The sequence below is a fragment of the Trichechus manatus genome, unplaced genomic scaffold, assembly GCF_000243295.1.
Source record: "Trichechus manatus latirostris isolate Lorelei unplaced genomic scaffold, TriManLat1.0 scaffold00087, whole genome shotgun sequence".
Taxonomy (NCBI): domain Eukaryota; kingdom Metazoa; phylum Chordata; class Mammalia; order Sirenia; family Trichechidae; genus Trichechus; species Trichechus manatus.
The window spans coordinates 3,035,233-3,047,493 of record NW_004444023.1 but is presented as its reverse complement, the minus strand read 5'-3'; the positions used below and the strand labels follow the sequence as shown (position 1 = coordinate 3,047,493).

General features: G+C 44.4%; 1 protein-coding gene across 5 annotated transcripts in view; it reads left to right on the top strand.

Moving 5' to 3' along the window:
• Positions 1-12,261, top strand: part of LIG1 (DNA ligase 1) — a 63,385-nt gene that overhangs the window by 20,249 nt on the left and 30,875 nt on the right. For 2 of the 5 annotated variants that reach the window (XM_023736262.1, XM_023736264.1), the window contains 3 exons: positions 3,370-3,474; positions 5,276-5,395; positions 5,847-5,922. In XM_023736262.1, the coding sequence (XP_023592030.1) occupies positions 3,370-3,474; positions 5,276-5,395; positions 5,847-5,922 (301 nt within the window). Of the gene's footprint in view, positions 1-3,366; positions 3,475-5,275; positions 5,396-5,846; positions 5,923-12,261 lie in introns of all 5 variants that reach the window. The other 3 variants (XM_012557132.2, XM_023736263.1, XM_023736265.1) reach the window with 2 other exon arrangements.

Sequence of the window (12,261 nt, the reverse complement as noted above, 5' to 3'; positions counted from 1 at the left end):
AATGGCTAGTGATCGTGAGCATTTCCTCATGTGTCTGTTGGCCATTTGAATGTCTTCTTTGGTGAAGTGTCTGTTCATTTCCTTTGCCCATTTTTTAATCGGATTATTTGTCTTTTTGTTGTAGAGGTGTTGGATTTTCTTGTAGATTATGGAGATTAGACCTTTGTCAGTTTTGATTTTTAAGTAGTTATGTTATGTTAAAACAACTATGTATGTTCTTTCTACTTAGACATTTGAAAAAAATAATACACGTACACTGAAAGAAAAAATAACGTTTTTATTGCCTTCTTATTATTGTTGCCATTGAGTCGATTCTGACTCACAGTGACTCCCTATGTGCCAGAGTCAAGCTGTGCTCCATAGGGTTTTCCGTGGCTGATTTTTTCCAGAAGTAGATCACCAGGCCTTTCTTCCCGGGCACCTCTGGGTGAACTCAAACCTCCCAACTTTTCAGTTAGCAGCCGAGCACATCCACTGTAACACCACATAACCATAATTAATTACTAATGGGATGTGTGTGCCTTTTGAGCACTGCACAGCTTCTCAAACTTTGGGATCAGATTGAAAACTGCCACTCCCGTTTCCCATTTAACGTTGACTTTTGTGCAATACGGGTAGTCCCTAGATTGCAGATGAGTTCCGTTCCTAAGTAGGTCTTTAAGTTGAATTTGTACGTCAGTCAGAACAGTTAGGTACAGCTTGTATCTGACATCAGTCCGATGTTTGTCTTAGTATATAGTATATAGTGTACCTTTCTGTGCATAAAAAACATTAAGGAAACACTTCCAGATACACTAAAATGTCTTTAACATAATAATACAATAATAATAATGTTTTGATGTGCATCACAAGGTGGCACCCATTTGTTATTACAAACCATGGTATGTACCTGGAATTTTTAATATAATAGGCTTTACAGGGGTTGGTTCGTAACTACAAGTTTACATAAATTGGACGTTCATAACCCGGGGACTGCCTGTGCTTGCCTGTTATCACAGTGGCCACTGAAAACGCAGCTTTGCAGAGATAAGACTCACTGAAAGGAGTTATGTCCTAATGTTGCAAACAAATACCTTGAGCTAGTAGTTCATACAGTGTCCAGCAGGTGTCACTGGGGTTCCCTTGAGAGTGTGAACTATCCTACAGCGCTCCTGTGAGTTCACATGGGATCCACAGCCATCAAGATTTAATCGATTGATCATTTGGGGCCTTTATGAGATTATACCAGTTACAGCTTTTGCCATTGTCAGGTGTTTTTTTGATTAATTTTGTTTTTTTGTAAAAGTTCCTTTTTACTAGACTCCATTTTGCATTGCAAAGAATAATGAATATACCATGGGCTGCCAGAAGAACAAACAAATCTGTCTTGGAAGAAGTACAGCCATAGTGCTCCTTGTACGTGAGGATGGCAAGACTTCATCTCACGTACTTTGGACATGTTATCAGAAGGGACCAGTCCCTGGAGAAGGACATCATGCTTGGTAAAGTAGAGGGTCAGCGAAAAAGAGGAAAATCCTCAAGGATACAGACTGACACAGTGGCTACAACAATGGGCTCGAACATAGCAGTGATTGTGAGGATGGCACAGGACCAGGCAGTGTTTCATTCTGTTGCGCATGGGGTCGCTGTGGGTTGGAACTGACTCAACAGCACCTAACAACAGCAACAAGGACATGTTTGAACTCCAAGGTTTGATTTCGTTTGGCAGTTTTTAGATGATAACAGATTTTACTGTAAATCATGCTCTCCTAGCCATTGTCAGTTTCTGGGGTGTGTAGAGGGGTTTATTTCTACTAAGGCAGAATTTTCCCCAGTTACTTTTTCAAGTTTTTATTGTTACCCTAAAGTCATGATATTTCAGGCCGGTTTTTTTTTGTTCAAGTCTGCAACAAGTTATCATATGTATTTTGAACCCTTTTAAATTCTATTTTGGGGTGAATAATTAAAAAATAATAGTTCATAAGACTGGTTTGTATTTATTTCTCAGCTGCATGTGCGAACGCTGGGATTGGCTTCCCTCAGAGGCCCCCGCTTTGCTCAGGGTTGACTAAGAGTGAGCACACACCCTCCATTGCTTTATAGACACCTTTGAATGGTACAATAAAAAATATAAAACCACAGTGAGATACCACTTCATACCCACTAGGATGGCTGTTATCAAAAATTGGAAAACAGCAAGTGTTGATGAAAATGTAGAGAAATCGGAACCCTCATCCATTGCTGGCGGAAATGTAAAATGGTGCAGGTGCTATGGAAAACGGTATTAGAGTTCCTCAAAAAGTTAATCATAGAATTACCATGTTGTTATTAGATGCCGTTGAGTCGGTTCCAACCCTTAGTGACCTTACATACAACAGAATGAAACACTGCCTCGTCCTGCGCCATCCTCACAATTATTGCTATGTTCTAGCCCATTGTTGCAGCCACTGTGTCAGTCTGTATCCTTGATGGTCTTCCTCTTTTTCGCTGACCCTCTACTTTACCAAGCATGATGTCCTTCTCCAGGGACTGGTCCCTCCTGATAACATGTCCAAAGTACATGGGATGAAGTCTCACCATCTTCGCTTCTAAGAAGCATTCTAGACCCAGCAATTCCACTCCTAGGTATATACCCCAAAGAATTGAAAGCAGGGACTCAGACAGATACTTGCACACCATTGTTCATGGCAGCACTCCTCATAGTAGCCAAAAGGTAGAAACAACCCAAGTGTCCATCAACAGACAAATGGATAAACAAAGCGTGGTACAGCACAACCTGCAAAAGACAGAACCCGTGTAAGGCAGAAACCTGTCAGAGAAGGAAAACTCAAATATTTTCCACTAAAACGAGCCATAGAAAAGTGGTAAGACTACACCCTGTCAAAGGTGGAAAACTTGAGAGACCCAGAAAAACAAGGCAGGCTTGTCGAGTTCCGGCTCTTACAAGTTCCCTTGTATATACACATAGTGGAATATTATTTAGTCATAAAGACAAATGAAATTTTAATGCATGCTACAACATGGATGAACTTTGAAAACATGCTGAGTGAAAGAAGCCAGACACAAATGAACAAATGTTGTATGACCGCACATGTGTGAAAGGTCTAGAACAGGCAAACGCTTAGAGACAGAAAGGAGTGTACCGGCTGCCATGGGCTGGGGAAGAGGGAGTGGGGAGTTATTGCTTAATGGGCACAGAGTTTCTGTTTGGGATGATGAAAACAAAATGGGTAGTAGAATGTAAAGAGTAAAAATAATATGCTGGCTTAATAAAAATAAACACTTAAGTTCTTTTAAAAAAAACGGGCAGTCTGTTTCGGGGGTCAGAATGTCCTTGGGGGTCAGAATGCCTTGTTTTTGCTACCTGACTTTTCTGTCTGTCACCAGAAGCAGAGACCCCAGCAGAAAGCATCACAGAGCCTGAAGTGGCAAAAAAGAAGGAAGCAGAAGACGGGGACAAGCCCACGATGTCCCCTGAACCCCTCAAGATGTCCAGTGAGTTTCTGATCCTCTTCCACTCCTTCAGTCCCAACTTTCTGATTTTGGGGTCAGATGTCTTTTAAGAAGAGTTCATTTAATTGAGACAGAGCTTCTCAAACTTGTTTAAATGCAAAATCTAGGACAGTCATTAAAACACTCATTGTCATCGAGTCGATTCCAACTCATAGTGACCCTATAGGACAGAGTAGAACTGTCCCATAGGGTTTCTTAGGCTGTAATCTTTATGGAAGCAGGCTGCCACACCTTTCTCCTGTGGAGTGGCTGGTGGGTTCAAACTGCTGACCTATCAGTTAGCAACAGAGTGCTTTCACCACTGTGCCACCAGGGCTTCTTAGAAGATGCATTGGTCTTATTATTCTTGTGGTTTTATCATTATTGCTATTTGTCTTCCATGCATATGGGCAAAGAGGACAGAGCCACTTGTCCTATTCTGACTCAACAAAATATTTGTACCTCTCAGAATCGTAGGTGCAAATTATTGTTGTTGGATGCTGTTGAGTTGATTCCGACTTATAGTCACCCCACGCAGGAATAGAACTGTCCCATAGGGTTTTCTAGGCTGTGATCTTTACAGGAGTAGATCGCCAGGTCTTTCTTCCATGGAGCCACTGGGTAGGTTTGAAGCACCAGTCTTTCCCCTAGTAACCAAGTGCATAACTGTTTCACCAGTAGGGCTCCTTAGGTGCAAATTAAATGCTGTTAATTGTGGAACAATAAATGATTAAATTAGGCAGCCCAGCAGAATTACAGGTTTGTAGAGGTGAAAGTTACCTCCGCAGGCCATAGAACAACGCCTGTAGTCTGGGTATCCTGTGAAACACCTGTGTTAGAAACAACGCTGCAAGGACAGTTTTATGATGCAGAATCATATCTGATTTTCTGCAGCTGCAGAAGTGGGAACATTTTCTTCTAATCATGCTGAGATTTCTTTTTACCACTCTGTATGTAATGGATTGAATGATGTCCACCAAAAATATGTGTTGTAAATCCTTATCCCTATAGCTGTGGTTATAATCCCATTTGGGAGTGAGTTTTCTTTGTTATATTAACCAAAATCAAACCCGTTGGCAACAAGCCAATTCCAACTCATAGTGACCCTATAGGACAGAGTAGAACTGCCCCACAGGGTTTCCAAGGCTGTAATCTTTACAGAAGCCGACTGCCACATCTTTCTTCCATGGAACAGCTGGTGGGGTCGAACCACCAACTTTTCTGTTAGCAGCCCAGCGCTAAACCACTGTTCCCCCAGGGCTCCTTTTGTTATGTTAATGAGGCAGTATTAGTGTGGAGTGTGTCAGTCTCTTCTGAGATATAAAGAAGATTAGGCAAGCCACAAGCAAGCAGAGATGGGGAAAGAGAGATGCCACATCACATGAAGATCGCCCACGAGCAGAAGCTCAAAAGAGTCAAGGATCTTTCCCCGGAGCCGACAGAGAGAAAGACTTTCCCCATAGCCGGCACCCTGAATTCAGACTTCTAGCCTCCTAACTGTAAGAAAATAAAGTCCTATTGGTTAAAGCCACCCACTTATGGTATTTCTGTTATAGCAGCACTAGATAACTGTGACACTGTTAAAGCCTCCAATTTCAGGCCCAGTGCTGGAATTCCATGAGTTAGCAGTGAGCAAACCAACTTCAGGCCTGAGATGCCCAAAACTTACACTATGGAAAGGGCAAAGGCACAGTTTGTCATGGATTCCATCTACAGGGTCAGAATGACCTGGGGTTTAAAAAAAAAAAAAAAAAAATGTCTTGAGGTCGAAACAGCCTGTGTCACTATCTGACTCTTGCTTTAGAAACAGAGACCCCGGCAGAAAGCGTTTCAGAGCCTGCGGTGGCCGTGAAGAAGGAGCCACAGGATGGGGACCAGACCAAGCCTCCCCCCAGGCCTCCCAAGATGATCAGCAGTTTCTTCAGTGAGTCTCCCTTCCCACCTCATCTACCCGGGACTGCGCACGAAGGAGTTCGGTGGTTTCTTCTCTAGTTGGTGGTGGTGGTCTTCATCAAGCCAGTTAGGGCTCATGGTGACCCCACATGTACAGAGAAGAACTGTGCTCCATGGGCTTTCCAAGGCTGTGACCTTTTGGAAGCAGATCGCCAGGCCTATCTTCCGAGGCACCTCTGGGTGGGTTTGAACCGCCAACCTTTCAGTTACTAGTCCAGCGCTTAACCACCCACAGCACCCAGGGACTTCTTTCTCCAGATCGCACTGCAAACCCCTTCTGGCCTTGCACCTCTTAGAAAGTCTCTGTCTCGTCCCTTCTGGCTCCTCACTGTCTCCCCAAGCGTTGGGGCAGTGCTGGGTGGAGAGGGGTTGGGAACTATCAGAAGGAGAAAGGACCCACGATTTCCTGGCTTCATTCCCAGCCCCTCGAAAGCCAGCCACCAAAAAAGAAGTGAAAGAAGAGGGATCAGACGCTCCGGGAGAAGAGGAGACCAAGGGGTGAGTCGGAATCCGGGTCTGGAAAATACCTTCTGGGCCTGTTCCCTTTTCTCTGTTCTCGCGGCCTCGGTCCCAGCTCAGATCTCCTTCTCTTGCAGGAAGTGGCAAGCTTTTCCTGTAAAGAGCAGCTGTTGTTCACTGTCGAGTCGATTTCTGACTCAGCGACCACATGTGACAGAGTAGAACTGTCCCACAGTGTTTTCTAGGCTGAAATCTCTACAGGAGCGGATCACCGGGTCTCTTCTCCCACGGAGCAGCTGGGTGGGTTTGAACCACCAACCTTTTGGTTAGCAGCCAGACGCTTAACCATTGCACCACCAGAGCTCCTTTATAAAGGACTAGGGCTAGATAGCATATATTTTAGGCTTTCTGGGCCACATTTGGCCTCTGTTGCGAAGCCATTCCTAGCTCACAGGCCCATGGAAACCAGTCCGGGGTGTGGTTTGCTGCCCCCTCACCCCAGCCTCCTCCCTGGCCACGGCTTCCAGTCCTTCATCTTCATTCTGACACCTGTATGGGCCCGGGGGGCTCTTTCTGATACCCAGAGTTGACCCTGCCTCTAATGGCTCCGTAGCATCCCAGGACAAAATCTAAGCCCCTTCATCCTCTGTTCCTGCCCACCTCACCAGCCTCGTTTCTTACTCCTCTGTCCCTGTCCCGCTGAACTCACCAGATTTAGAGTATGCCTTAAAAGCCGATGGGCACGTGTACTCTCCGTTAAAATGTAGTGAGCACCTCTCCTGTGCCCGTCAGGGTGAACCACTCAAACCTTCCCTCCCTGCCCAGTCCCTCAGGTTGCTCAGTTATTGAGGCCATGAGACACTGGATAGGCTGTTAATTTGTTGTTGTTGTGTGCCAAAGAGTTGATTTCGACTCAAAGCAACCCCACGTGATAGGGTAAAACTGCCTCGTAGGGTTTTCTTTGCTGTAATCTTTACAGAAGTAGATCAGCAGGTCATTCTCCCATGGAGCCGCTGGGTGGGTTCAAACCACCAACCTCTGAGTTAACAGCTGAGCGCTTACCCGTTGCACAACCAGGACTCCTATAAATAATAAGTTCATTGTAATTGTGTTAAGTGCTTTGAAGAGATGATGTGTTGGCCAATTACATGTCATAGGAGGCTTGCTGAAGGTTTGTTGAATGAACAGTCGGATGAATGTGTGTGTCGAGAAACACTCTACAAAGCAATGAAATCAGGCCCCTGTCCCTGCCCTGCTCAAAACCTATCTAGGACTCCCCAGCACCCCACAATACAGGCCGGGCTCCTCAGGGCCCGTCATGATCTAGCTCTGCCCGCCTTATGTTAACGTAAGTCTCTTCCTTGCTCCCTGTTGTTGTGTGCTGTCCAGTTGATTCTGACTCATAGCGACCCCACAGGACAGAGTAGAACTGCCCCGTTGGGTTTCCAGGGCTGTAATCTTAATAGGAGGAGATTGCCGGGTGTTTTCTCCCATGGAGCCTCTGGGGGGGTTTGAACCACCAGAGTTTTGGTTAGCAGCCAAGCTGTTAACCACTGCACTACCAGGGCTCCTTGATAAGTGATGTAATGAAGGGGAACGGGAAACACTGGGAGGGGGAAAGTTGCAGGTTTCAACAGGGAATCCAGGGAAGAACTCACTGGGAAGATGAAATTTGAGTAAAAGACTTAAAGGAGTTGAAGGAGTGGGGCCCGGGGGAAGAAGGTTCCGGGTGGAGGGAATAGCAGTGCAAAGGTTCTGAGGTGGGAGCATGTCTGGGGATGTTTGAGGAGCAGCGAGGAGGCCTGTGTGGCTGGAGGAGAGTGAACAAGGAGGACAGTAGTAGGAGATGCAGTTAGAGAGGTGGCAGAGCCAGCTTATGGTAAGGCTTTGTAAACCCTTGTCAGGACGTTGCTGTTTAATCTGACCTGACATGGGCTTCGAGCAACCAGTCATCTGATTTATGCTCTAAGACGACCCTCTGGCTGTAGTGGTGAGAATAGACTGAAGAGGGTCAAGGGTGGAAGCAGGGGTCCGGAGAGGAGGTTACTGCAGTAATCCATGCAAGAGATGGTGGAAGTGGTGAAAAACACTGAACTTTGGATCCTGTCTTAGCAGGTAGGATTTGTAGTAGATGAGTATGACAAGGGTGAGGGAAAGAGGAGTCAAAGAGAGGGTTTAGGCCTGAGCACCCGGCAGGATTGACCCGCCATTGACTGAGACAGGGAAGACGGGAGGAGGAGCAGGTTTGGGGCTGAAGTTTTGACTGTGTTAAGCTGAAGACGTCTGTGAGGAATCGAAGCGGAGAGGCGAAGGATGTCATCGGATATGTGAGTCGAGTTCAGGAAAGAAGTTGAGACTAGAGAGATAAACTTAGGAGTCATCAGCGTATGTTGTTGTTGCTGTCGGGTGACATCAAGTTGATGCCGACTCATAGGGACCCCGCGCACAACAGAGTGAAACACTGCCTGGTCCTGCACCATCCTCACAGTCATTGCTGTTTGAGCCCTTTGTTGCAGCCACTGTGTCAGTCCATCTCGTTGAGACCTTTCCTCTTTTTTGATGACCCTCTACTTTACCAAGCATGTTGTCCTTCTCCAGGGAGTGATCCCTCTTGATAACATGTCCAAACTACATGAGACAAAGTCTCGCCATCCCCACTTCTAAGGAGTATTCTGGCTGTACTTCCTCCGAGACAGATGTGTTTGTTCTTTTGGCAGCCCATGGTATTTTCAGTATTATTTGCCAACACCATAATTCAAAGGCGTCAATTCTTCTTTGGTCTTCATCTGTTGCCCAGCTTTCGCATGCAGATGAGGCAATTGAAAATACCAGGACTTGGTCAGGCACACCTTAGTCTTCAAAGTGACAACGGACTCATGGTGACCTTATATAACAGAGGAGAACTGCCCCTTAGGGTTTTCTAGGCTGTAATCTTTATTGATGCAGATTGCCAGGTCTTTCTCCCACAGAGCTGCTGGGTGGGTTGGAACTTCCAGCCTCGCAGTTGGCAGCCAGGCACTCAACTGGTATGTCACCAGGGCTCCGTCATCATCATACAGGTGGCATTTAGAGTTTAGACTAGAGTTGATCACCAGGGGAGTGAAGATGAATAAAAGAGAGAAGAGGCCCAGGGTCTGAGCCCTGGGGTGCACCAGCTTTACGAATAAAAGGAATTTACAGAAAAGCACGAAGAAGGAAATAAACGGCTATATGCAAGAGATCCTCACAGTTAATGTTGGTGTCTCCTCTAGTCTTATTTTTTCTGAACGAAGTGTATCATCAGGCTTCACACATAGTAGGAATTCAGTAAATATTGTGGACTCAATGAATGAAGGCGAAGACATCTTATGTGGGGGCTAGGAACTTTTAAGATTTGGCCAGATTTAAAACTCGCCTCATTTGGGGCTTCCTCCTGCCGGGTTAAGGAAGGGAGGCCGGGACTTGGGTTTGTTGAACTATTGCTGCCATGTGGCATAAGTAAAATCCTGTTTCCAGTCCCCCCTGCCCTTAGCTTAGAAAGTAATGCCATTTTTTTTTATTATTATTATTTTTCAAAAAATGTTTTGCCAGGATACAATTAAATCTCTCATCATGCCAAGAATCAGGAAAACCACATTGTGAGTGAGAACAATCAACTGACACCAATACCAAGATGAATCAGATGTCATATGAAAAACTAGAAAAATCTCAACAAGGAGACAGAAGTTATAAAAAAGAGTCAAGTGGAAATTCAAAAACTGAAAAATATAGTAACCGAAATAAAAAACTTGCTGGATGGTCTCAGTAGTAGAGTGGCTATGACAGAGGGTAGAATCAGTGAACTGGAAGACAAATCAATGGAATTTACTCAGACTGAACAATAGAGAGAAAACAGACTGAAAAAAAAATGAGCAGAGCCTCAGAAATCTGTGGGACGATAACAAAAGATCTAACATTTGTATTGTCGGAGTCCCAGAAGGAGAGGAGGAGGAGTGTGGAACTGAAAAAGTATTTGAAGAAATGATGACTGAAAACTTTCAAATCTGATGAAAGATATAAGCTTACGCATTCAAGAGGCTGAGTGAACCCCATGGAAATTCACACCAAGACACATCACAAATAACCTTCTGAAAACTAAAGGCAAGAGAAAATCTTAAGAACAGCCAGAGAGAAACAATACTTTACCTGTAAAGGAGCACTCATTCACATAAGATCAGATTTCTCATCTGAAATCATGGAGGCCAGAAGGAAGTGGTACAATATTTTTCAAGTGCTGAAAGAAAACTGTCAACCATGGATTCTGTATCCAGCGAAACTATCCTTCAGGCATGAAGGGGAAATAAACACATTCTCAGATGAAGAAAAACTAAGATTTGTTGCTAGCAGACCTATCCTTAAAGAATGGCTAAAGGAATGTCTCTAAACAAAAGAGAAGATTTGGACCTTTGGAACTGAAAGAAAACAATGAAATGAGTAAACATAGAAGTAAACATAATAGACTATCCTTCACTTCATGAGTATCTTCAGGCGTATTTCATGGTTTAAGCCAAAGTTATAACACCATCTGATGCGTTGCTCAGTGTAGTGTATGGAGGAAACACTTAAGATAATTATATTTTAAAAGTGGGGAGGGTAAAGGGATGGAAGCAGAAGTTTTTATACTTCCCTCTCAGTGGTAAGTCGTCAGCACTAGTTGACTGTGATAAGTTACAAATGTATATGGTAATACCTAGAGCAGTCACTAAGAAAATGATACAGAATGATACACTCAAAAACATTACAAATAAAAAGAAATTTTAAAAATGTACAAGTATCTTATAGGAAGATAAAAAAGAAACAGGAATGAGAAACGGAACAAACAGGAGAAAAAAGAACAAAGTGGCAGATAGCTATAATTACTTTACATGTTAATGGTTTAAATATACCAATTATAAGACAGAGATTGGCAGCGCACATAAAAAAATATGTCCCTGGGTGGCACAAACAGTTAAGCGCTTGGCTGCTAACTGAAAAGCGGTTAAGCACTCAGCTAATAGTTGAAAGGTTGGTGGTTTGAACCCACCTAGAGGCTCAGTGGGAGAAAGACCTGGTGATCTGCACCCATAAAAATTACAGCCTAGAGAGCCTTGTGTAGTTAGGTGTCATCGAGTCGGTTCTGACTCATGGTGACCCCACGTACAGCAGAAGGAAACACTGCCCAGTTCTGTACCATCCTCACAATAGTTGTTATGCTTGAGCCCATTGTTGCAGCCACTGTGTCAGTCCATCCCATTGAGGGTCTTCGTCTTTTTCTCTGACCCTCTGCTTTGGCAAACATCATGTCCTTGTCCTTCTCCAGGGACTGATCCTTCCTGACAGCATGTTCAAAGTATGTGAGATAGAGTCTTGCCATCGTTGCTTCTAAGGAACATTCTGGCTGTACTTCTTCCAGGACAGATTTGTTCATTCTTTTGGCAGTCCGTGGTATATTCAATATTCTTTGTCAGCACCACAATTCAAAGACATCAGTTCTTCTTTGGTCTTCCTTATTCATTAAAAGCCCTATGGGACAGTTGTACTCTGTCATGTAGGGTGGATATGAGTAGGAGTCAACTTCCTGGCACCTAACAACAACAACATTTTGTAGATATTTTAACTATATCTCTAACCCTCACAGCAAGTTTTAAAGTATGTATCACATTCCCTGTGGTATAAATGACGAAACTAATTACAGAAGGGGTTAAGTAGCTTGCCCTGTCACACAGCTGCAGAGTGGAAGAACTGGGTACACACTCCCATCCGTCTGTTTCTCAAAGCCATTGCTCTAGAGTCTATTCCGACTCCTGGCAAATATTTCTCAAGTGTGTGTTGATTCCACCACATCACACTAACTCTCCAGTGCTGCAAATTCTTAACTAAAATGAAAAATTGTTAAGAATTCTTTGGGACCCAGAATCTGGCATGGGGCAGGTGCTCACTAAATGCTTGTTGGGTGTCATACGTTTAAGTGCTGGCCAGACTTTACTCCCATAGACCTGGCATCTCCACACAGTGGAAGCCTGAAATTATTGTTAGTTGTCATTGAGTTGATTCTGACTGATGGCAACCCCATGTGTGCAGAGTAGAACTTCTCCACAGGGTTTTCGGAAGCAGATCACCAGGCCTGTCTCCCAAGGAGCCTCTGGGTGGGTTTGAACCACAAACCTTTCTGTTAGCAGCCAAGCACTTAACCGTTGCACCACTAGGGCTCCATTGAACCCTAAACCAAACCAGTTGCTGTAGAATTGACTCTGATTCAGGGCGACCCCATATGTGTCAGAGTAGAACTGTGCTCCAAAGGGTTTTCAATGGCTGGTTTTATGGAAGTAGATTGCCAGGCCTTTTCTCTGAGGTGTAGCTTCCAGTATCACTTGCAGTATG